This window comes from Anomaloglossus baeobatrachus, chromosome 2, assembly GCF_048569485.1.
Source record: "Anomaloglossus baeobatrachus isolate aAnoBae1 chromosome 2, aAnoBae1.hap1, whole genome shotgun sequence".
Lineage (NCBI taxonomy): Eukaryota > Metazoa > Chordata > Amphibia > Anura > Aromobatidae > Anomaloglossus > Anomaloglossus baeobatrachus.
The window spans coordinates 3,182,958-3,210,138 of NC_134354.1; the positions used below are offsets into that span (position 1 = coordinate 3,182,958).

The 27,181-nt window shown below is 50.8% G+C and overlaps 1 protein-coding gene across 1 annotated transcript in view; it reads right to left on the reverse strand.

The window, feature by feature from the left end:
* The window catches only part of CASQ2 (calsequestrin 2), a 215,673-nt gene that overhangs the window by 151,244 nt on the left and 37,248 nt on the right, over nt 1-27,181 (reverse strand). The window contains exons 3-5 of the mRNA XM_075334827.1: nt 5,332-5,432; nt 5,146-5,257; nt 3,601-3,674 (exon numbers count right to left, since the gene is read on the reverse strand). Coding sequence (XP_075190942.1) covers nt 3,601-3,674; nt 5,146-5,257; nt 5,332-5,432 — 287 coding nt within the window. The remainder of the gene's footprint in view (nt 1-3,600; nt 3,675-5,145; nt 5,258-5,331; nt 5,433-27,181) is intronic.

The window sequence follows — 27,181 nt, forward strand, 5'->3', positions numbered from 1 at the left end:
CAGCTGAAATAGCTTGGAGCGCCCACACGGCCGCGAATGCTGGAGCAAACGACGCGCCAATAGCTTCATAGACAGATTTCAACCAAAGGTCCATCTGTCTGTCATTGGCATCTTTAAGTGAAGCCCCATCCTCCACTGCAACTATGGATCTAGCTGCAAGCCTGGATATTGGAGGGTCCACTTTCGGACACTGGGTCCAGCGCTTGACCACGTCAGGGGGAAAGGGATAACGTGTATCCTTAAGACGTTTGGAAAAACGCTTGTCCGGATAAGCATGGTGTTTCTGGATTGATGCTCTGAAGTCAGAGTGGTCCAGAAAAGTACTCAATTTACGCTTGGGATACAGGAAATGGAATTTCTCCTGCTGGGCAGCTGCCTCCTCTGCTGAAGGAGCTGGGGGAGAAATATCCAACAGCCTATTGATGGCCGCTATAAGGTCATTTACCATGGCGTCACCATCTGGCGTATCCAAATTGAGTGCGGTGTCAGGACCAGACTCCTGATCACCCACCTCTGTCTCATCATATAGAGACCCTTCTCGCTGAGACCCTGACCCGCGTGATGACGTGGAGGGTCTCTCCCAGCGAGTTCGCTTAGGCTGCCTGGGACTGTCATCAGAGTCAGAGCCCTCAGCCTGTGATGCCTGGGACCCCCTTGAAGTACGGATTAGTTCCAACTGAGGGGGACCTGGGAACATAGCCACAGCAGTGTCCATGGTCTGAGCAACTGGCCTGGACTGCAAGGTCTCCAGGATTTTTGTCATGGTCACAGACATTTTGTCAGCAAAGACTGCAAATTCTGTCCCCGTCACCGGGGCAGGGTTCACAGGCGTCTCTGCCTGGGCCACTACTACCATAGAGTCCGGCTGCCGAAGTGGCACCGGGACCGAACATTGCACACAATGAGAGTCGTTGGAGCCTGCTGGTAGATTAGCCCCACATGCTGTACAAGCAGTGTATACAGCCCGTGCCTTGGCACCCTTGCGTTTTGTGGATGACATGTTGCTGTCTCCTCAGAGCAATATAGGGGTATACAGCCAAGAAGCGACCGTACAGTGCAGTATATATATATATATATCTGGTACAGGAAAAAGTACACCAATACAACACTGTGGCACTAGTGGGGCCAGCACTAATGTGCTGCTTACCGCCCGCTAAACGCGGGTGTGTGGTCGCCAGAAATCCCTAGTCTGGGTCTCCCAGAGCCTGTGTCCGTCCTCCAGCCAGACTGCATGCAGGAATGGCTGCCGGCGTCCTGTGGAGGGGGGGCGGGCCCTGGGCGTGCTCAGACCAAAAGCGGGAAACCTGCGTCCCACTGTGCCTAGTGAGAGGGCTGGAGCATGTAAATAAGGCTCCAGCCCTCGGCGCTGACGATTGCACAGCGTCTGTCCCATTCCCTGAGTGACAGGGAGGGGGCGGGAACGAAGCGGAGCTAGGCCGCAAAAGCCGGGGACTAAATTTATAAGCGCCGCCGCCGTAAAAGCGCGGTCGGCGCTAAGTCCCCGGCGCACTACAAGTCCCAGCCGCGCCGCCGCTCCGAGAGTGGCCGGCGCGGTAGTTCCCAGCACATGAAGTCACACAGCTAAGCTGCTGTGACTCAAACCCCAGCGTGCAGCGCTACTGTCCCCGGCGCACTAACACACCCAGCAAGTCTGGCGTGTGCGTGCCTGTCTGTACGGGGACACAGAGTACCTGAAAGTTGCAGGGCCTTGTCCCTGAACGGTACCCAGCTCCGTATCCAGCAGGTTCACTGGGTCTGTGGATGGAGCCCGGCCTCAGGGCTTGGGGGCCGGTAAGATCCCACTTCCTCAGAGCCCCTCAGGGGGATGGGGAAGGAAAACAGCATGTGGGCTCCAGCCTCCGTACCCGCAATGGGTACCTCAACCTTACAAACCACAAGTGGGGTAAGAAGGGAGCATGCTGGGGGCCCTATATGGGCCCTCTTTTCTTCCATCCGACATAGTCAGCAGCTACTGCTGACTAAACAGTGGAGCTATGCGTGGATGTCTGACCTCCTTCGCACAAAGCAGAAAACTGGTGAGCCAGTGATCCCACTGGGGGTGTATAGCCAGAAGGGGAGGGGCCTTACACTTTTTAGTGTAATTGCTTTGTGTGGCCTCCGGAGGCAGTGCTATACACCCAATCGTCTGGGTCTCCCAATGGAGCGCCGAAGAAATGGCCATTTTTGTTTTCCTTAAGCAGTATGCATATTTATATTCTTGTATTCATTGGTTGCACGATTTAGCATTTCAGAGTGCAACGGTCTCTTTTTGTTAACAAAAGGATTCATCATTCACAATAGGTGATATCACAGCTCACCACCTCCCCCTCCTGCACAATGACTGATAAGACCTCTATATACAGTAGATAACACAGGATCCAGTATTCCCAATAGGTGATGTCACAGCTCACCTCCTCCTCCTCTTGTACAATGACTGATAACAGCTCTATACCTCACCCCATTACACAGAGGCCTGGGATCTAGATGTGTCCCTCACACATTTCTGGAACTGATGTGAAGGATATTTCATAATCTCCTCCTCTCACCCCATATCTCACCCCATTTACACTGAGGCCTGTGGTCTAAATGTGTCCCTCACACATATCAGGACCTGATCTAAAGGATCCTCCATAACCTCCTCCTCTCCCCCCACACCGAGGCCTGGGATCTAAATGTGGTCATCACACATACCCGGAGCTGATGTGCAGGATCCTCCATAATCTCGTCCTGTCACCCTATCTATACCTCCCCCCATTTACACCAAGGCCTTGGATCTAGACTTTTTCCTTACACATATCCAGAGCTGATCTGAAGGAACCTCCATAACCTCCTTCCCCCCCCATACCTCACCCAATTTACACTGAGGCCTGGGGGTCTACACTTGTGCCTTACACATATCCAGAGCTGATCTGAAGGAACCTCCATAACTTCCTTCCCCCCCCATACCTCACCCAATTTACACTGAGGCCTGGGGGTCTACACTTGTGCCTTACACATCCAGAGCTAATCTGAAGGAACCTCCATAACCTCCTACCCCCCCAACCCATACCTCACCCCATTTACACTGAGGCCTGGGATCTACACTTGTGCCTTACACTTACCTGGGGTCTAAATGTGTCCCTCACACATATCTGGAGTTGACCTGAAGGATCCTCCATAACCTCCTCTTCTCCCCCCCACACGAGGCCTGGGATCTAGATGTGTTCCTCACACATATCTGGAGCTGATATGAAGGATCCTCCATAACCTCCTCTTCTCCCCCCCACACGAGGCCTGGGATCTAGATGTGCTCCTCACACATATCTGGAGCTGATATGAAGGATCCTCCATAACCTCCTCTTCTCCCCCCCCACACGAGGCCTGGGATCTAGATGTGTTCCTCACACATATCTGGAGTTGACCTGAAGGATCCTCCATAACCTCCTCTTCTCCCCCCCCCCCCCACACGAGGCCTGGGATCTAGATGTGTTGCTCACACATATCTGGAGCTGATATGAAGGATCCTCCATAACCTCTTCAATAACTTCTTCCCCTTGCTTCATATCTGACCCCAGAAGCACCAGGCCATATACTGTACCTACGCCCCACACTCCATCTTACCGACTTGTCGAATGTTGCAAAGAATTTAATGTATGGATGGAAATTCTCTGCTGCCTCCTCAAATGCCTTGTAATCTGCAGAGGTGGAAAATGCACAAATCAGAAATGTATCAGTGCATGAAGGCAAGTAGGCAAATCACTTCCCCAGTGTAGCCTAGAGGTGGGACACTGGAGGACCAGGTGACAACAGGTTGATCGAGTCATGGTGGTAGTGTCTCGGGCGGAGGAGGGGACGCCGCGCTCTCCCACTGCTCGGGTCCGGCTGCCGCTGCTGCCGCGGCCTGCTGCTGCTCGGTGGCTCGAGCGATGGGCCGGATCCCGGGGACTCTAGCGGCGCTCCTCGCCCGTGAGTGAAAGGGGTTTGGTTGTGGGGATTGTTTATTGTCCGTGACGCCACCCACGGTTGTGGTGATTAGGTGGACACCACCGCTGCTCTGGCTGGGGATCCCGGGAGTGGTGGTATGGAGCAGCCAGTTGTTGATTTGCCCCTCCGTGGGTAGGGGATTGGTGGTCCCGGGGCCCAGTGATGGGGTTGGGATGGTGGGCAGGCGGGCTATGGGGCCTGTGGAGGTGCAGGGGCGCAGGGGCAGCGCTGTGCTGCACGGCACGGAGGTACTCACTCAGCCAGTAAACACGACACAGTTCTCGGTAAACAAACGGCTGGTTGGACGGGTCCCTCGGACGGTTGCGGTGCTGATGTCCCCTGCAGTTGACGGTGACGGTCTCTTCCCTGCACCTATGTGTAGTTGTTTGGTAGCGATGGGTTCCCACCGGTAACCCGCTCCCCGACCTGGATATGTGCCGGAGGAGCTCCACTCTTGCCCGCAGGCGCTGGCCCTGAGAAACTGGTGCCTTGGCGGTGGCGATGTCTCCCCTTAACGGTCGGACTGTTGCCTTCAATCGGGACTTGGTTGTTGGGAGACAGTCGTCCCCTTCACTGATGGATTTGGCAAATTATGGCGACTCCTAGCCTTGCCGGGATCCGAAAGGCCCCTGCCCTGGTGCTGACTGTTCTTTGTATACCGCTCCGGTACCGCCGGGTCACCACCCGTCCACGGTCCTTTCGGCAACCTCCGAGCAATCTCTCCTGCAGACGGTCACCGCCGTCTGCCAACCTTGCTGTCTCAGTCCGGGGCACACACCCGGACCAACTTCAGGCTTCTTGCTGTCACTTTCTCTTGTCACTTCTCTCACTTTCCTCCTTTACCACTTCACTGTTTACTCCTTCACTTCCCTAGCTTATCTGCCTGGTTTTCCCGCCTCCAGAGCTGTGAACTCCTCGGTGGGCGGAGCCAACCGCCTGGCCCACCCCCTGGTGTGAACACCAGCCCCTGGAGGAAGGCAACAAGGATTTCTGTTTTGACTTCGGTGTACCTACAGGGAATGTGGGGTGCGTGTGGTGTTGTGACTTGTGACCCCTGGCTTGCCCAGGGCGTCACAGTAGCTCAATCATCCCTCACCATCCCCCAGAATAGTCTTTCCCCCACACTTCGGCTCACAGTCCGGTGCAATCCACAATCCTGGTTACCTCTTATGTTATACTCACGTTCTGAGTTTTCATCCCTGAAGAAGCCGATGACTCTGGTCTCTTCCTCCATCCTGTCCAGGGCCTTCAGCTCTGCCTTGTCATTGATTATCTCAACCGGGTCTTCAATTAACTGCAGGAGAGCAGACAACATCAACAACTTTTCAAGCACAGAGAGGGAGGGGGTACCTCCATCTATGAACTTACATCCAGAAGGAAGTCCACTAACACGTCAGCCGACATCTCTCCGTCAAACTCCATAACATTGTCCTCTTTGTAGACATACAGGCTCTCTTCCTCCGTGCACCCTGTGGATATAGGAACCCGGCCATAGATCAAATGGAGGATGTGCAAACACTGAGGAAAATGAGACCATATAACTTGTGCACAATCACCATCACACCGAGGATAAAACCATGAAGGTACACCATCACCAACATACTGAGGATACACAATGTACATCACACCAAGGATACAACAAGGTAAGACAATTGTGGCACCCCAGTGGTCATGGGAGCCACAGTGGCATTGTTCTCCTCACCGGAGGGCAATGCTATGCCTGGAAGCAGCAGGGAGACCTCTATGCCAGGTACACACACACACACACACACACACACACACCACTTCCTAATCCAGGCCAGAAGGGGGAGCTCAAGTCCTGTTTGGGGCGAGCTTCACTGTGCATTCTGGGCCGGGGAGGGGTTAGAGAGAGAGGAACAGGAAGAGGGACCTCAGAACTCTAGTAGCCGTGAATTAGTGAAAGAGAGCGGTCGCTGTTAGAGAGTGCTGAATCAGGACACCGGGGTCCTCGACTGTCAGGTACTAACGGCCCAGCAGTAAACCCGGAGGGTAGGAGGTTCCAGACCGCCTGGCCCAACAGACTCCCAAGTCATAATAAAGCCCGGGGTTGCAGAAATACCAGCGGGCCCTACATCCGGCCCGCCACAAGAGACAAGGCAAATTACACCTAGGGAGAGGGACGCTGTGCTGCTCCAGGCCACAGCTATCCACAGTCAGAGCGCACTAAGGAAGGTCTCCAACGTACCTGGCAGAGAATGGATTCCTCACTGCTTCCCGGCTGACCGGACCACTGTAACCTGGGACTATAATAATTGACCAGTGAAAGGTAAAAGAAACTACCAGTCTGTATCATCCAGTTACTGTTGGCGTCCTCAGCCCCGCTCCCCAGTGTACACCACCATAGACTACCAGCCCATGATCCTCCCCAGGGCCCGCTCCACCTGTGGGGAGCAGAACCATCTTAGCTGCTACAACCATCTGTCCCGGAGGACAGCGACAGCAGTGGCGGATAATTTCTAGCCGCATACTGTAGGTGCGTCACGAGACACATTATCCCCATCATCCTCCCCTTTTATGGGACGCCTCGGGCCACGAAGCCGAGCAGGGCCACCCGTGACCCGACATCACCAACCCGGCGACAAGTAAAGTTAACCCCTTGCACCGTGGGTAAATACACAATCACCAACACACCGAGGATAAAACTTGAAGGTACACAATCACCAACACACTGAGCATATGACACGTCCTCTGGGTGTGAGGGGTTACTCGTCACCGGGCCGGTATGAGGAGGTTGGTATGTCACAGCGTCCCGAACCCGGTTCCGTAACCCCGGCGGAGTCAAAGATTGAGGCGTTATTTACACAGGATAATAAAGTCAGTATTCGTGACGCCACCTGTGGTTTGCGGCTAATATAGGAGCCACCGCTGCGGGAGGTGTCCTCGGGGGCAGATGGTAGCACAGCACAGATGGTACAGCTCTCCACAGGCAGAGCCCAGGCCCCCGCGATGGTTTTAGGAGTAGTAGTCTCCTGCTGCCGTGCAGCTACGGTGAGGATAGGGTATGGGAAAGATTGGATGACACGGGGGTTGCAATCAAAGTTCTTTACTTACAGAAGAATCACCGCCTCTGGAGTGCTTGACTCCGCTGTCATGGGCTCCAGCCGATCCCAGATAGTTCGGAGGTCAGAGCCGGTGTTTCTCTCTGAGTCCTTCCTGCCTGCGCTGTGTTGTGCGGGTCCCTGCGGTCTGAAGCTACGCTGGGACCCTCTGCCTTGTATTAGCTCCGGTCCTGTTCCGTATGGCAGGCAGCGCGAGCCCTTTACTGGTGCCGCTCTTTTGTCACAGGCTCTGGTATGCTGCTGTGCCCCGGGCACTTTTGGTGGGCCAGGAGACTTGCAATCTCCTGCCCGACGGATTCTGCTGATGGGACTTGAAGTACCCACCAGCCTAGGGCTCTGCACCCTGCTTTCTGCGCTTGGTCCTGAGGGACCCACGACGCAGATCTCTCCCCAGCAACCATCTCCTCTCCACTTTGTACTTGTTCCTTGGCTGACCTTAACTGTCTGTGTGTTTGTCGCCTCGCTCCCCTGTCTGGCTTCACCCCCCCCGGTTGCTGAACTAGTGGGCAGGAGGTCCACTACTTTGTTATGGCCACCCCCCATGTCCCTACCCTAACCCAGTCCTAGTGGAAGGGGAACTAACTGTGTGTTTTGTGGGTTGTGGTGGTTTACTGGCAATGACCTCCTCTGTACCCGGGATGAATACTGCACCTCTGGGGAGGTGCAGTACCCTATGGCGACTGAAGCCTCAGGGGCGCCACATATACACAATCTACATCACACCGAGGATACAACGTGACAAGACACAATCACCACAAAACTGAGGATAAAACATGAAGGTACACAATCACCAACACACTGAGGATACACAATGTACATCACACCAAGGAAATAATCTTTACGTGACCACAACTGCGGGACCGAGGGCTGGCTGCTGTTCTGAGAGAAGGCGGAGTAGGCTGTACACAACAAACTGGTGGACTGCAAGGGAGGTGCAGGCGGAGATGTTATGGTGGATTGAGAAAGATGTGGTGTGCTCGGCATCTGAGATCGTTCAAAAACACCAGAACTGTCCACTTCTGTAAAAGCTGACAGGCTGTCACTCACCCCGACTGTAGTGTGTAAACAAGTTGAGGTTTAGCGGCCGGAGACCTGTGTGAGAACACTTGCCACGGTGACGGAGGAGGAAGAAGGAGCAGAAGTGGTTGATGGGGCAGCCGGTGGTTGGGAACGTCCGTTAGGCTGTGGTTTAGTGCAGTAAGCTTCCCACAGTAATGCATGGTGGTTGCGCATGTGCCGGTTCATGCATGTAGTTGTCAAATTATTGGAATGTCTTCCTCTTCTGAGGCATTTTTTTTATAAAGTTGGCAGATAACGCAATTTGGGTCATCCTTTGCGGACTTCAAAAAGGCCCTGGCTAGGAAACCTTTGCGGCCCATGCGCACTGCAGACTTCCGACCGCTGCTGGCCACAGCCGGAGTTATGGCTGAAGATGCTTCTCGTGGTTTGTGCAGGAAGAGGCAACGTAACCTCCTCGTCTTCCTCCTCCTCTGCTGAACTACTAAACTGCATGCCTCTGGGCTCACACCACGTGGGATCTACACCCTCATCGTCATCTTCTGTTGTCTCACTCCTCACCCTGACAGTCACATAGCACAGTACAGTACACGTGCGCCTCAGGTACCTGAGTCTCATCATCATCATCACCTCCACCCCGGGGGTTGACGTCTCATAACGAGTGTCTGGATTCTGCTTATAACTTACTTTGCCCGACCCCAGACCGCGTGGTGGAGATGAGTGGACCCGTGGACATTCAGTTTGGTGAGGTCAGCTGAATCTTAAATTAAGTTTGGTTTGGGACCTAGACTTGACCTGAACCCCACTGGAAGTCACTAATGGGGCAGTTCGGGTCTCCGTGGAAAAAGCAACGACGTCAGCTCAGCTCCTGAGTTCATGTTCCAGATCCGCAGCTCGGACGCCTCGGCAAAACAGAAGAGTCATAAAACAAATGAAGACACACAGACGAAGATCCTAAAACTTCACATTTACACCTCATTAAAATGGCCAGGTGGGCAGACGCGAGGACATCACAACCTTCCTGTCCCCCTCATGCTGTGATGTCCTCCTTATGTCTGGTGATTTTAATGAAGTAAATATGGAGTTTTATAATATACGATAGTTCGGGTCTCTGCCCACGTGCACCCAGCCATGAGCAGATCACTTCCGGGGGCGAGGTTTTTCCATATTTTTTGTTTGGGGTTGCATACTATATCCGATCACGCCTTTGTTACCCCCAGTGTGAAATATTCAACCACAGCAAGTGGTTCGCACTGGGCTGAACACCGAGCGTACCCGAGCACTGAGTGTACCCGAGCACAGTGATGCTCACGTGAGTTGTGCTCGTCCATAAAGAATCCAAACTGCGAACCCAAACTCTGTTTTTTAATAAAGGTCTGAACACCAAACCTCAGGTTCGCTCATCCCTAGTCAGCGGAATGTTAAATCAGAAGACGCTGACATCTCCACCATTAGGGGTAATATTGGACCCCCTGTCCCTCGCTATCCTGCAGTCACATTGTGACATTATAGCTAGCTCACTTTTCATTACATTTCAGCATGGATCCAGTTGCTGCATTCGTGAGACAATTGCACACCTCAGTCCGCCACACCGGTGCTATCTGTCCTGGTCACTGGATCATCAGAGCCCAAGCTGCCTCTCTGGAAGGATTTTCGGGGAGCGCAGCCGGTTTGCTACTTTCAGAGAGGCGTGTAAGTTATTTTTCCGCTTACGTCCCAGCTCCTGTGGTTTTGAGGAACAGTGGGTTGGAACTATTGTCTCGCTCTTGAGTGGGGACCCACCAATGTGGCCTTTTCCTCTTCCTCTGATTCTCCTGTATTTTGTTGGTGGACGGGTTTTCCTCTGCACTCGGTCTCATCTGTGATGACCTCGATAGTAAATTGTAAAATACAGAGCTCAGACGCTAGGTGTCCATGAGATCTGGGAAATGGATCCTGAGGGGCAGGAAGAAAGGCTGGGGCAGCTCCGCACAGACATAGGAGAAAATGGAGGCCGCACAAACCATCCAGTAATGGTCTTCTTTATAAATTCATGATAAAATCTCTCACGGGAAGGATAAAGGCACTGACGCGTTCTGAGTGCGTGACACCCTCTAAATCATAACATATTCCCGATGGGTACACTCAGTGCATTTATATACCAAGAAGCCACTGAGCAGTGCCATAAGCTGTATACACTTCATATGCAGAAGCGAAGCACACCCGATCTGCGTAGACGGAGGTCAGATAATAGCCGATGCTACGATGGCGCTATTCTATGCTAATACAAATAGACAAGTATTTTCTGAAGATCATTCCTCTAGGAAATGTAGCATCGAAGATAATGTGCAGAATGCTTCACGGGGCAGCGATGGTTCCGGCCATTACCGCCACGTCTCGGTCTCTTCATCCTCAGATTGGCAGACGCGGCACTGTGCACGGACTCCAGAGCACGGGACATTTTTCATGCTCCGCTATGCGCTTTTTTCATTTTTGTGTGGTGCATCCTGCATATTTCACACAACACACAATGTGGCGACGATGAATACAATCTGACATTCTATAGTTCATACCATTTCTCGCCATGGAGCAGACACAGCGATTGCCAGCGCATTTGTGGAAACCTTGGACATCAAGCCACGCTCCAACTGTATTTGTCTCACAAAAAAGACTTGGCAGCTGGTTTCACATCACCATTTTTTTACCTTGAGGCAAAAAAACGCAAACTGCACGTGACTGGATCCTGTTGCATTTGAGTTGAATGCATGAAACGCAAGTGTTATTTACTGGATCCTGTGACTTGCAGTTTATGAGTCATGTGATCGGGAATGAGCTGAATGGGGCTGGGCGGGCATTAAAGACTGTGATCGGGAGTGAGCGGAATCTGCCATGACAGCGTGGATGCAGCTCTGGACGAGAGAGAGAGTGTGTGAGTGAGTGTGTTACTGTGAGTGTGCGTGTGAGTGTCACTGACTCATTCACTCACTCTCACCCACTCATCGGTCACCGGCGCGGCACGGCTGTCACAAAACTCCAGTGGCTTTTCCTCTTTTGAAAATGCCGGCCGCTTCATTATTCCATCTCGTATTCCCTGCTTCCTCAGCCCACCGGCGCCCATGATTGGTTGCAGTCAGACACGCCCCCACGCTGAGTGATAGCTGTCTCACTGCAACCAATCACAGCCGCTAGTGGGCAGGTCTTTATCTTGTAGTAAAATTAATAAATAAATAATTAAAAAAAAACAGCGTGCGGTCCCCCACAATTTTGATACCAGCCAAGATAAAGCCACACGGCTGAAAGCTGTTATTGTCAGGATGGGGAGACCCACGTTATGGGTAGCCCACCACCCTAACAATATCAGCTAGCAGCCGCCCGGAATTGCTGCATCCATTAGATGCGACAGTCCCGGGACTCTACCCAGCTCATCCCGAATTTCCCTGGTGCGGTGGCAATCGGGGTAATAAGGGGTTAATCATGGCAGGCGTCTATGAGACACCCCCAATGATTAACCTGTAAGTGAAAGTAAATAAACACATACACCCGAAAAAATCCTTTATTTGGAATAAAAGACAAAAAAACACCCTCTTTCACCATTTTATTAAAATCCCCAAATACCACTTCAGGTCTGACGTAATCCACGAGGTCCCACGACGATTTCAGCTCTGCTACATGAAGCTGACAGGAACGGCAGTAGAACACCGCCGCTCTCTATCAGCTCCACACAGCAACTGAAGGGAGTCGCGCTGTCAGCGGGGACGTCACTGAGGTAGTGCCTGCGTGTGCGGTGATGATGGGGGCTGTAGTGCCGGTGTTTATGCAGTGATGATGCGTGCAGTGAGTGTGCGAGTGAGTGTGGAAGTGAGTGTGGTAGTGAGAGAGTGAGTGAGAGTGATATTCAGGCCATGTTCTGTACAGCAAACAGGATCCTTCCTGCAGCATACAACCGCAATTGTTAAAACTGGATCCGGCGCCCATTGAAATACATTGCAGCTACTGCCGCAATGTACAGGATCCAGTGAGTTGCAGTTTTTGGACGGAGGTGAAAAACGCAACAAGTTGCGTTGTTGTGTCCCATGAATGGGAACAACGTGTTGTATATATTTCTTGCATTGCATATTTTTCCTCCTATCAGGAAATTCCTTATTGTTACTAGGTAAATTTAGACTGTATGAAGTTTGTCCCTATGTACCTCCCTTAGTTGGCTTCTGTATAGAATGCTCCTCCCTTCTTCTTCAGTTTAGTCTAGAGGAACCATTGCTGAAGACACATATCTACAACCCTGTACAGATTATTCCTTTTCACCTGCCTTTACTTTGTACTTAATACAAGAGTCTAGAAGAAAACTACAGCGTTTCTCCTGGTCTTTCTACAAGTCATCGTTTGGCTGAGTTTAAAACTATCTGTTGATGCTTTGAAGTGTGAGTACAATCATACAGTTATCTAAGGGACTGACAATTAGAGCGGTTGGGATTCACAGCTTCTAGGAAGAAACAGGAATATGCGTTTTTGATAAAAGGTAAAAAACTGCAATTCACCAGATCCTAACACTACCGCATGAAAACGCATGCAAACGCATGTTGCCGCAAGTCCATTGACATTGCATTGAGCAGACAACGGATCCTGTAAGATGCGTTTTGCGTTTTTTTTTTTTGCCGACCAGCAAAAAAACGCTGATGTGAAACCAGCCTTAGAGAGATTCTTCCACACATCTTGCTCGTTTGGCCACACATGTTTCTCATCTGGCCACTCATCTTCCTCGTCTGGCCACAGACCTTCCTCATCTGACCACAAATCTTCATCATCTGGCCGAAGATCTTCCTCGTCTGGCTGAAGATTTTCCTCGTTTGGCCACACATCTTTCTCATCTGGCCACAGATCTTCACCATCTGGCCAAAGATCTTCCTCGTCTGGCCACAGATCTTCCTCGATCTTCCTCATCTGGCCGCAGATCTCCCTCGCCTGTCCGCAGATCTCCCTCATCCGGCCGCACATCTTCCTCGTCTGGCCGCACATCTCCCTCGTCTGGCCGCACATCTCCCTCGTCTGGCCGCACATCTCCCTCGTCTGGCCGCACATCTCCCTCGTCTGGCCGCACATCTCCCTCGCCTGGCCGCAGATCTCCCTCGCCTGGCCGCACATCTCCCTCGCCTGGCCGCACATCTCCCTCGTCTGGCCGCACATCTCCCTCGTCTGGCCGCACATCTCCCTCGTCTGGCCGCACATCTCCCTCGTCTGGCCGCACATCTCCCTCGTCTGGCCGCACATCTCCCTCGTCTGGCCGCACATCTCCCTCATCTGGCCGCACATCTCTCTCGTCTGGCCGCACATCTTCTTTGTCTTGCCACAGATCTTCCTTATCTGGCCATACATCTTCCTTGTTCTATGCCAATCTGAAGTTATATGGTACTGAAAGGGTTAAGAGACCGATACGTAGTGGTAATGGCAGAAACCATCGCTGCCCCGTGAAGTATTCTGGAGATTGTCTTTGATACCGTATTTCCTCGAGGAATGAACTTCAGAAATGACCTTTTCTATTTGTAATAACCTAGAATAGCGCCGTTGTAGCATCGGCGATTTAACTGAACTTGATTTATGCAGATCGGGTGTTTTTTTTCCTTCTCCACATGACGTGTATACAGCGAGATCATCGTCAGCTTATTTCATTGTTCATTGGTTTCTTTGTATATAAATGTACAGTGAGTAAGCTATGATTAATAGGGCATCACACACTCGAAACGCGTCAGGTGTTTATACCCTTCCCCATCCCTTGTGTGTGACTTTATTATGTCATGATCCAGGCTGGTATCTGCCGCTGTGGTATCTTCCAGCTCCGGCCTGGTCATGTCAGGGGTTTAATTTTTCCCTGCCTCTTTCTGGTTTCTGGGACACACTCTCTGGGTGCTGCACCTCTGGTTCAGCCCCAGTGATAGTCTTATGTCTTACAGTGTGTGTAGCTGGCTCTGTTGAGGTACCCAATCTGTCCTGCCATGCACCCTTTCCCACCTAACCTGTGTTTGTCTGACCTCTCTAGGCCCTGTCCCGCTTGTCATTCCTTTGTTTGTAGTTTGGACTTCCCGGTACTTGACTTGCGCTCCTGTCCCTGACTTGGCTCTGTCTCTCCCTTCGGCTTTCTCTATTACCGTTCTGCTGCTGACCCCTTTGCTTGCTTCTGACTCGTTCACCCCTCGTACATTGATTTGACTTCCTGTTGCTGACTTGGCTCTCTGACTACTCTACTGCCAACTTGTGGTGACTTTGCTGTACTACTCCGGGCTACGTCTTAGTGCAGCGTGACGTTACTCTGCTGTCACCTTGTGGTGACTCTGCTGTACTTCTCCAGGTCATGTCAGTACAGCGTGGCATTACTCTGTTGCCACCTTGTGGTGACTCTGCTGTACTACTCCTGGTTATGTCTTAGTACAGCGTGACGTTACTCTGCTGTCACCTTGTGGTGACTCTGCTGTACTACTCCTGGTCATGTCAGTACAGTGTGATGTAACTCTGCTGCCACCTTGTTGTGACTCTGCTGTACTACTCCGGGCCACGTCTTAGTGCAGCGTGACATTACTCTGCTGTCACCTTGTGGTGACTCTGCTGTACTACTCCTGGTCATGTCAGTACAGCGTGACGTTACTCTGCTGCCACCATGTGGTGACTCTGCTGTACTACGCCTGGTCATGTCTTAGTACAGCGTGACGTTACTCTGCTGTCACCTTGTGGTGACTCTGCTGTACTACTCCTGGTCATGTCAGTACAGTGTGATGTAACTCTGCTGCCACCTTGTGGTGACTCTGCTGTACTACTCCTGGTCATGTCTTAGTACAGCGTGACATTACTCTGCTGTCACCTTGTGGTGACTCTGCTGTACTACTCCTGGTCATGTCAGTACAGTGTGATGTAACTCTGCTGCCACCTTGTGGTGACTCTGCTGTACTACTCCGGGACACGTCTTAGTGCAGCGTGACATTACTCTGCTGTCACCTTGTGGTGACTCTGCTGTACTACTCCGGGCCACGTCTTAGTAGAGTGTGACGTTACTCTGCTGCCACCTTGTGGTGACTCTGCTGTACTACTCCGGGCCACGTCTTAGTGCAGCGTGACATTACTCTGCTGTCACCTTGTGGTGACTCTGCTGTACTACTCCGGGCAACGTCTTAGTAGAGTGTGACGTTACTCTGCTGCCACCTTGTGGTGACTCTGCTGTACTACTCCGGGCCACGTCTTAGTGCAGCGTGACATTACTCTGCTGTCACCTTGTGGTGACTCTGCTGTACTACTCCGGGCCACGTCTTAGTAGAGTGTGACGTTACTCTGCTGCCACCTTGTGGTGACTCTGCTGTACTACTCCGGGACACGTCTTAGTGCAGCGTGACATTACTCTGCTGTCACCTTGTGGTGACTCTGCTGTACTACTCCGGGACACGTCTTAGTGCAGCGTGACATTACTCTGCTGTCACCTTGTCGTGACTCTGCTGTACTACTCCGGGCCACGTCTTAGTAGAGTGTGACGTTACTCTGCTGCCACCTTGTGGTGACTCTGCTGTACTACTCCGGGCCACGTCTTAGTAGAGTGTGACGTTACTCTGCTGCCACCTTGTGGTGACTCTGCTGTACTACTCCGGGACACGTCTTAGTGCAGCGTGACATTACTCTGCTGTCACCTTGTGGTGACTCTGCTGTACTACTCCAGGCCACGTCTTAGTAGAGTGTGACGTTACTCTGCTGCCACCTTGTGGTGACTCTGCTGTACTACTCCGGGCCACGTCTTAGTGCAGCGTGACATATAAATAAAGAAGAATATTACCGAATGGTTTCTGCAGACTCCATTTTTTCCAATGATGTGGATATAAAACTATTAGCCGAGTTTAAGATCCATTCACTACAACATGGGAATCGTCCAGCAGAGGATTACTGCGCTGAATCCCAGCAATGGTCCACGGACACTCAGTGGAACAACTCTGCACTGAAAAGCCAGTTTTTCCTGGGCTTGTTCGAGAGGGTAATGGAGGCGCTGGTTATGTATGAGACTCCTCCTCCTTTAGATTGTGCCATGTCTTTGATAATACGCATTGATCGCCAAATCTTCTGGGAAGGTGTCCCTGCCCCTGTATTATCTGCAGAGGCCTCATCTGAGCCCATGCAGCTCTGGGGACGTCCCATGGGGGAAAACCTCCAATCCACTAAAGAGGGTCGGAGTCTGGTTTTTTTTCTGTGGCAAAAGGGGACACTATCAGTGCCTGTCCCCCGGTGCCCAGGGAAAGATAGCACTTGGAAAACTCCTACACCCAGGATGTTTGGGGGATCCCAACCTGGGTCTACCTGGGTTTGGGGGATCCCAACCTGGCGTTTATCCTCCACAATGGCGTCTCAATAGTTAATACTCACCAGGGTTAAGGTTTGGGGTCTTTTACAGTCTTTCTAGACAGGGGTTCAGGGGCAATCATGATGGATGAGCCGTTTGCTCGTTCCTCAGGGTTGGATTTGAAGGCGTTATCTGATCCGGTTCAAGTGAACAGGGTGCTAGCCAAAATATACACAATGTATATGAAGTGAAAGCTGCCCACCAAATTCAGAGAAATATGGACAAGCAGAACTGCTGAGGATTATTTGAAAAAAGAGATATTTAGCTAATGTATTGATCAATTCATTGCTGCCCCATAACCACTTCACGGTAATCTCAGCAGTTATGCAATGTCACATTTCAATTTTTCATATGGCTAGTTGTATTTTTCATTCCTTATGTATTATAAATGACTTTTTTTCTACGGTTTTTATACAAGAAAATGCCATGGCAGATGACATGACCAGTGATACCATAAATTCACCCTTGAATATTACCTGCTTAACCCAGCAGGAAGTACGCCGCCGCCTCGAAATCACTAAGGGTGACAAATCTCCGGGCCCGGATGGCTACACCCCAGAGTACTACAGGAATTGAGTTCTGTGATAGACCATTATATTTAATCTTCTCAGATTCCTTAATAACAGGGTCGGTACCGCAGGACTGGCGCATAGCAAATGTGGTGCCAATATTCAAAAAGGGGACAAAAACTGAGCCGGGAAATTATAGGCCGGTAAGTTTAACCTCTACGGTTGGTAAAATCCTTGAGGGTTTCTTGAGAGATGCTATACTGGAGTATCTCAAGAAAAATAACCTTATGACAGAGATCAACATGGGTTTATGAGGGATCGATCCTGTCACACTGATCAGCTTCTATGAAGAGGTAAGTTCAGGCCTGGAGCAGGGAAATGCAGTGGAGGTTGTGTATATGGACTTTTCAAAAGCTTTTGATACGGTGCCACACAAAAGGCTGGTACATAAAATGAGAATAATGGGGATAGGGGAAAATATGTGTAACTGGGTTAAAAACTGGCTCAGTGATAGGAAACAAAGGGTGGTTATTAATGGTACGTACTCGGACTGGGTCTCAGTTCATAGTGGGGTACCACAGGGGTCAGTATTGGGCCCGCTTCTTTTCAACATATTTATAAATGACCTTGTTGGGGGCATGCGGAGTAGAATTTCAATATTTGCAGATGATACTAAACTCTGCAGGGTAATCAATACAGAGGAGGATAATTTTATATTACAGGGAGATTTATGTAAATTGGAGGATTGGGCTGAGAAGTGGCAATTGAAGTTTAATGTAGATAAATGTAAGGTCATGCACTTGGGTAGAGGAAATAACATTTATGATTATGTACTTAATTGTAGAACACTGGGTAAAACAGACACAGAAAAAGACTTGGGTGTATGGGTGGATGGTAAACTTCACTTTAGTGGCCAGTGTCAGGCAGCTGCTGCCAGGGCTAATAAAATAATGGGATGTATTAAAAGAGGTATAAGTGTTCATGAAAAAAATATAGTTCTACCTCTGTACAAGTCACTAGTGCGACCGCACTTATATACTGTGTACAATTCTGGTCACCGATATATAAGAAGGACATAGCTGAACTGGAGAGGGTGCAGAGAAGAGCCACCAAGATTATTAGAGGAATGGGGGGGCTGCAATACCAAGACAGGAAAAACGAAGGCTTAGGGGGGATCTAATCACAATGTATAAATATATGAGGGGACAGTACAGAGACCTTTCCAAAGATCTCTTTACACCTAGGCCTGCGACTGGAACACGGGGGCATCCGCTACGTCTTGAGGAAAGAAGGTTTAATCATAATCACAGACGAGGATTCTTTACTGTACGAGCAGTGAGACTATGGAGCTCTCTGCCACATGATGTTGTAATGAGTGATTCACTACTAACATTTAAGCAGAGCCTGGACGCCTTTCTTGAAAAATGTAATATTACCAGTTATGTATATTAGATGTTATGACAGGGTATTGATCCAGGGAACTAGTCTGATTGCCGGATGTGGACGAAGGAAGGACATTTTTTCCCCATTGGAACTTGTTTGCCACATTGGGGTTTTTTGCCTTCCTCTGGATCAACATGTTAGGCTACGGGGTGAACTAGATGGACTTAGAGTCTCCCTTCAACCTTAAAAACTATGACTATAAATGCTTGTTCATATTACTCTGAATTTGGTGTGCAGCTTTCACTTCATATAGATCTGATCCGGTTCAGACATTTGCCATTGATTCTTCACCTCTTACTCAGGGGGCTTTCCGGGTACAGGGTCTGGAGCTCCGTGTAGGGGTCCTGTATTCAGAGCGGATGTCATGTTATGTTATTATGGCCTTCCTGCACATATGGTATTAGGGTTTCCCTGGCTTACATTACATAACCCACCATAGATTGGAACCTCAGGAGATAATGAAATGCAGCACACCTTGTAAAGACCACTGTCTAGGAATCTGTATTTTGGCGGTCACCACAAGCCTTCCGTCCTCTCTGATTTTTGTGATATGTTCTCAGTGGGGTGCAGTCATAAGCTGCCACCACACAATCCTTATGACTGCACCACTATAAGGTTGATGCTGGGGAGGGCCGGGACAGGACACTGACAATGCCGTCCGAAGAGTGCGGGGCAGCCCTCACCTCCATGCCGTCACTGTCACTATTAAAGTACTGGCAGGGCGCGGGGCATGGTCCCACACTTTAAGCCAGAATGCTTCTGGTTACCCGAGGTCATACCATGGGAACCCGGGTATGACTTTCGATGAACTGAATAATGTCACTGCTGCCAGCCGGGTCCTTCTTGTCAGTGTTTCCCAGAGCCTGGAGAGATCGGACATGTTTTCGGTCTCTCCAGGCTCAGATATCGCAGAGTCAGGACCGTCGTGGGACCTTGTGTGGATTACGTCGGACCTGGGTGTTTTGGGGTTAATATAGTGGTGAAAGAGGGTCCTTTTGTATTTTATTCCAAATGAAGGATTTTCTTGGTGTTTGTGTATTTCTTTTTACTTATAAGATTAGTGATGGGGGACCTCATAGAACCCTTCCCATCACTACTTCTGGACTTGATGACAACTGTGTGCTGTTATTAACCCCTCATTACTCTGACTGCCACCACATCAGGGCACTCGGGATGAGCCGGGTAAAGTCCCGGGACTGTCGGATCTAATGGATACGGCAATTTTCGGGTGGCTGCTGGCTGATATCTGTAGGCTAGGGGGCACCAAATAAAGTGGGTCTCCTCAGCCTGAGAATACCAGCTCTCAGCTGTGAGGCTTTATCTTGGTTGGTATCAAAATTAGCAGGGACCGCACGTCGTTTTTTTTTTTATTATTCGTTTTACTGTTCGATATAGACCCACCCACAGGTGGCTGTGATTGGTTGCTGTCAGATGCACACCTACGCTGACTGACAACTGCATCCAATCACAGATTGGGAAAGCAGTGAATATCTATGAGCCTAATGAGCAGTTAGGGAAGAAAAATGAGAGGCAGTGGGAGCAGTGTGACAGCCGCGCCAGTGATCAGTGAGTATGCAGCGCTTGAAGAGACACACTGGCAATGTAATGTGCGCAAAATGGCAGCAGAAGGGTTTTTATAGACCCTATGACTCTGTGCGACCAGCAAATCAAAGTAATGCAACAACTGTGATTGGTTAAGAAGCCCAGCATCTTTAGTGGCTGCAAATCAGGCGCCAAACCTGCTGGGCGGGACATCCGAACATAGCGAGGCAAATACACAAGAACTCGCAATATAACGAGTAACCAGAATACCGTACGATCTGTGCAAGTAGCGAATAGTAACGATTACACTCGCTCATCACTAGTCCTCGTTCCTTCCTCTCACTGAATTTGGCATCAATAATCACCACCATTCCCTTGGGATATCTCATTTTTATGTCCATGGTCGTCATCCCCAGTTCTGTACGTTTCTGGAGGGGCACTTGTCAGGGGAACCTGGGGAGGACCAATTGGTCTCATCATAATTATCTACATGGGAGAAGGTTCAACAGCATTTGACATCGGCTGTAAGTTTAAGCATGTGGCTGACTGTAGACGTGTGTCTGGTCCGGACCTGTGTGTGGGTGACTGTAGACGTGTGCCTGGTCCGGACCTGTGTGTGGCTGACTGTAGACGTGTGTCTGGTCCGAACCTGTGTGTGGGTGACTGTAGACGTGTGCCTGGTCCGGACCTGTGTGTGGGTGACTGTAGATGTGTGCCTGGTCCGGAGCTGTGTGTGGGTGACTGTAGACGTGTGTCTGGTCTGGACCTGTGTGTGGGTGACTGTAGACGTGTGCCTGGTCAGGCCCTTTGTGTGGGTGACTGTAGACGTGTGCCTGGTCCGGACCTGTGTGTGGGTGACTGTAGACGTGTGCCTGGTCTGGACCTGTGTGTGGGTGACTGTAGACGTGTTCCTGGTCCGGGGACCTGTGTGTGGGTGACTGTAGATGTGTGCCTGGTCCGGACCTGTGTGTGGCTGACAGTAGACGTGTGCCTGGTCCGGACCTGTGTGTGGGTGACTGTAGACATGTGCCTGGTCCGGACCTGTGTGTGGGTGACTGTAGACGTGTGCCTGGTCCGGACCTGTGTGTGGGTGACTGTAGACGTGTGTCTGGTCCAGACCTGTGTGTGGGTGACTGTAGACGTGTGTCTGGTCCGGACCTGTGTGTGGGTGACTGTAGACGTGTGTCTGGTCCGGACCTGTGTGTGGGTGACACTGTAGACGTGTGTCTGGTCCGGACCTGTGTGTGGGTGACTGTAGATATGTGCCTGGTCCGGACCTGTGTGTGGGTGACTGTAGACGTGTGTCTGGTCCGGACTTGTGTGTGGGTGACTGTAGACGTGTGTCTGGTCCGGACCTGTGTGTGGGTGACTGTAGACGTGTGCCTGGTCCGGACCTGTGTGCGGCTGACTGTAGACGTGTGTCTGGTCCGGACCTGTGTGTGGGTGACTGTAGACGTGTGCCTGGTCCGGACCTGTGTGTGGCTGACTGTAGACGTGTGTCTGGTCCGGACCTGTGTGTGGCTGACTGTACACGTGTGCCTGGTCCGGACCTGTGTGTGGGTGACTGTAGACGTGTGCCTGGTCTGGACCTGTGTGTGGGTGACTGTAGACGTGTTCCTGGTCCGGGGACCTGTGTGTGGGTGACTGTAGATGTGTGCCTGGTCCGGACCTGTGTGTGGGTGACTGTAGACGTGTGTCTGGTCCAGACCTGTGTGTGGGTGACTGTAGACGTGTGTCTGGTCCGGACCTGTGTGTGGCTGACTGTAGACATGTGCCTGGTCCGGACCTGTGTGTGGGTGACTGTAGATGTGTGTCTGGTCCGGATCTGTGTGTAGGTGACTGTAGGCTTGTGCCTGGTCCGGACCTGTGTGTGGCTGACTGTAGACGTGTGCCTGGTCCGGACCTGTGTGTGGGTGACTGTAGACGTGTGCCTGGTCCGGACCTGTGTGTGGCTGACTGTAGACGTGTGCCTGGTCCGGACCTGTGTGTGGCTGACTGTAGACGTGTGCCTGGTCCGGACCTGTGTGTGGCTGACTGTAGACGTGTGCCTGGTCCGGACCTGTGTGTGGGTGACTGTAGACGTGTGTCTGGTCCGGACCTGTGTGCTGGTGACTGTAGACGTGTGTCTGGTCCGGACTTGTGTGTGGGTGACTGTAGACGTGTGTCTGGTCCGGACCTGTGTGTGGGTGACTGTAGATGTGTGCCTGGTCCGGACCTGTGTGTGGGTGACTGTAGACGTGTGCCTGGTCTGGACCTGTGTGTGGGTGACTGTAGACGTGTGTCTGGTCCGGACCTGTGTGTGGCTGACTGTAGACGTGTGTCTGGTCCGGACCTGTGTGCGGGTGACTGTAGACGTGTGTCTGGTCCGGACTTGTGTGTGGGTGACTGTAGACGTGTGTCTGGTCCGGACCTGTGTGTGGGTGACTGTAGACGTGTGCCTGGTCCGGACCTGTGTGTGGGTGACTGTAGACGTGTGCCTGGTCTGGACCTGTGTGTGGGTGACTGTAGACGTGTGTCTGGTCTGGACCTGTGTGTGGGTGACTGTAGACGTGTGCCTGGTCCGGACCTGTGTGTGGGTGACTGTAGACGTGGGTCTGGTCCGGACCTGTGTGTGGGTGACTGTAGACGTGGGTCTGGTCCGGACCTGTGTGTGGGTGACTGTAGACGTGTGTCTGGTCCGGATCTGTGTGTGGGTGACTGTAGATGTGTGCCTGGCCTGGACCTGTGTGTGGTGACTGTAGACGTGGGTCTGGTCCGGACCTGTGTGTGGGTGACTGTAGACGTGTATCTGGTCCGGATCTGTGTGTGGGTGACACTGTAGACGTGGGTCTGGTCCAGACCTGTGTGTGGGTGACTGTAGACGTGTGTCTGGTCCGGACCTGTGTGTGGGTGACTGTAGACGTGTGTCTGGTCCGGAGCTGTGTGTGGCTGACTGTAGACGTGTGTCTGGTCCGGAGCTGTGTGTGGGTGACTGTAGACGTGTGCCTGGTCCGGACCTGTGTGTGGGTGACTGTAGACGTGTGTCTGGTCCGGAGCTGTGTGTGGGTGACTGTAGACGTGTGTCTGGTCCGAAGCTGTGTGTGGGTGACTGTAGACGTGTGCCAGGTCCGGACCTGTGTGTGGGTGACTGTAGACGTGTGTCTGGTCCGGAGCTGTGTGTGGGTGACTGTAGACGTGTGTCTGGTCCGGAGCTGTGTGTGGGTGACTGTAGACGTGTGTCTGGTCCGGAGCTGTGTGTGGGTGACTGTAGACGTGTGCCTGGTCCGGACCTGTGTGTGGCTGACTGTAGACGTGTGCCTGGTCCGGACCTGTGTGTCGGTGACTGTAGACGTGTGTCTGGTCCGGATCTGTGTGTGGGTGACACTGTAGACGTGGGTCTGGTCCGGACTTGTGTGTGGGAGATCTGGTGTGGTTATCTATAAGAAACATTAGGCTTAAGATACCATCACTGAAGTTAGGGCCTCGGTTTATCGGTCCGTACAATATTGCTGCCATCATTAATCCTGTGCTTTACATCTGGCGTTACTGACATCATTTCAAATCCATAGTGTATCTCCCAGGTCTCTTCTGGAGCCCTCTTCCCCTACCTCTGCCTGAAGTCCTAGTCCATGGATCATTAGAGGTTCAGGTTTCCAGAACTGTTGAAGACCGCTTTGTGCGTCGTTCGTTGCAGTATTTGGTTCATTGGCGAGGTTATGGTCCACAGGAAAGGACTTGATACCAGCCTCAGATATCCATGCTGAGCACCTGATCAGGAGACCTTCATCCAGAAATACCGAGTCCTGAGGGTCCAAAGGCTGCTCTTAGGGGGGGGGGTGGTTTGTCACAAGGAGAATTTTACAAACCTCACCGACTGTCATGGCGGTGTCAGGATCGTTTTAGACTACAGATTCTGGCACTCTGCCGGCTAACTACTCTTATGTCTGTGATCAGCACAGGCAGACTCTGATGTCGACCCACAGACTTATAGTTGATAGGCAGGCTAGCAAGAGTTAATACCTGCTGGACTGCTTGTTAGTCTCCTTTGATTACATGCTGTGAGAGAGCCAGTCACATTCAACTCCCCTTCTATATATCCTGGCTGGACACTTTCTTTAATGCCAGCTATAGCTTCTGCTATAGCTTCTCTATACTGGTTGTGAGGTGTTGTGATCCAGACGTACTGGTGGTTGTAGAACTTCATTGCTGTGAGTAGTTGTGGTATTAAACCTGGTTGTCCTTTTGTTGCTGCCTTCCTGCTCTTGCTTTTCTCCTTAGTATATTTCTGTTTGTTCTTGTGAGTTTGCAGTGTGTGAGTTTTGGTTTTCCCTGTCTGTCTTATCTGTGTTGCCATCACACTCCTGCCCCTTCCTTTCCTTGAGAGGAGGGACACTTTATTTCTTGTCAGGAGAATAGTTAAGCACAGGATATCAGCATCTCCACCATTAGTGGTAATCCGGAAGTTAGGGATAGCCAAGGGTTCTCTAGCAAGAGGGACAGTATAGAAGTCCAGTGTCCCTCACTATCCTACAGTCACTTTGTGATACACACTAAGGATACATAATCTCCATCACAGCGAGGATATAATGTGAAGGCACACAATGTCCATCACACTGAGGATAAAAATAAAGGTACACAATCTCCATCGCACGGAGGATACACAATCTCCATTGCACGGAGGATACACAATCTCCATCACACGGAGGATAAACATGAAGATACAATCTCCATCACACCGAGAATACAACATGAAGGTACAATCTCCATCACACGGAGGATAAACATGAAGGTACAATCTCCATCACACGGAGGATACACAATCTCCATCACACGGAGGATAAACATGAAGATACAATCTCCATCACACGGAGGATACACAATCTCCATCACACGGAGGATACACATGAAGGTACAATCTCCATCACACGGAGGATAAACATGAAGGTACAATCTCCATCACACGGAGGATACACAATTTCCATCACACGGAGGATACACATGAAGGTACAATCTCCATCACACGGAGGATAAACATGAAGGTACAATCTCCATCACACGGAGGATACACAATTTCCATCACACGGAGGATACACATGAAGGTACAATCCCCATCACACGGAGGATACAATGTGAAGGTACACAGTCTCCATCACACGGAGGATACACAATCGCCATCACACGGAGGATAAACATGAAGGTACAGTCTCCATCCCACCGAGGACAAACATGAAGGTACAATCTCCATCACACGGAGGATACAACATGAAGGTACAATCTCCATCACACGGAGGATACAACATGAAGGTACAATCTCCATCACACGGAGGATACACAATCTCCATCACACGGAGGATAAACATGAAGGTACAATCTCCATCACACGGAGGATAAACATGAAGGTATAATCTCCATCACACGGAGGATACAACATGAAGGTACAATCTCCATCACACGGAGGATACAACATGAAGGTACAATCTCCATCACACGGAGGATACAACATGAAGGTACAATCTCCATCACACGGAGGATATAATGTGAAGGTACAATCTCCATCACACGGAGGATACAACATGATGGTACAATCTCCATCACACGGAGGATACAACATGAAGGTACAATCTCCATCACACGGAGGATACAACATGAAGGTACAATCTCCATCACACGGAGGATATAATGTGAAGGTGCAATCTCCATCACACGGAGGATACAACATGAAGGTACAATCTCCATCACACGGAGGATACAACATGAAGGTGCAATCTCCATCACACGGAGGATACAACATGAAGGTACAATCTCCATCACATGGAGGATAAACATGAAGGTACAATCTCCATCACACGGAGGATACAACATGAAGGTACAATCTCCATCACACGGAGGATACAACATGAAGGTACAATCTCCATCACACGGAGGATACAACATGAAGGTACAATCTCCATCACACGGAGGATACACAATCTCCATCACACGGAGGATATAATGTGAAGGTACAATCTCCATCACACGGAGGATACACAATCTCCATCACACGGAGGATATAATGTGAAGGTACAATCTCCATCACACGGAGGATACAACATGAAGGTACAATCTCCATCACACGGAGGATATAATGTGAAGGTACAATCTCCATCACACGGAGGATACAACATGAAGGTACAATCTCCATCACACGGAGGATAAAAATGAAGGTACAATCTCCATCACACGGAGGATACACAATCTCCATCACACGGAGGATACACAATCTCCATCACACGGAGGATAAACATGAAGGTACGATCTCCATCACACGGAGGATACACAATCTCCATCACACGGAGGATAAACATGAAGGTACGATCTCCATCACACGGAGGATACACAATCTCCATCACACGGAGGATAAACATGAAGGTACAATCTCCATCACACGGAGGATACACAATCTCCATCACACGGAGGATACACAATCTCCATCACACGGAGGATACAACATGAAGGTACAATCTCCATCACACGGAGGATACACAATCTCCATCACACGGAGGATAAACATGAAGGTACAATCTCCATCACACGGAGGATACACAATCTCCATCACACGGAGGATAAACATGAAGGTACAATCTCCATCACACGGAGGATACACAATCTCCATCACACGGAGGATACACAATCTCCATCACACGGAGGATAAACATGAAGGTACAATCTCCATCACACGGAGGATACAACATGAAGGTACAATCTCCATCACACGGAGGATATAATGTGAAGGTACAATCTCCATCACACGGAGGATAAACATGAAGGTACAATCTCCATCACACGGAGGATACACAATCATACTGTCAATATAACCCGTGGATACACAATAACCATCACACTGAGGACTCAATCTATGAATTCATCATGACCCTGACGATGCACAATCTCCATCACACATACAGGAACATGTTGGGAGTTGCATTTGAAGTGAATAATCTTTTGGCTTTATTGGGCCACTGTCCGCACGGAATGACCGTACAAACCCAGCACAGGCGCTCGGTGCATCATTTCTGTGCTTCGTCGCTCCTTCTTGCTTTCCATCTGTCTCCCCCTTCTCTGTTTCTATGAAGGCAAAGCTATCAGTCAAAGCAGAGAGGACGGAGGAGATGGAGGGAGGGAAGCTGCCCTGAAATGACGCACCGAGCGCCTGTGCTGGGTCTGAACAGTCATTCTGCGCTGAGGGTGTGCCGCCCCTGTGTCAGCAGCCGGGCTGCTCGGATCCGGATCCGCGGTGTCTCGAGGGGTCTCCGGACCCGGGGGTCGTG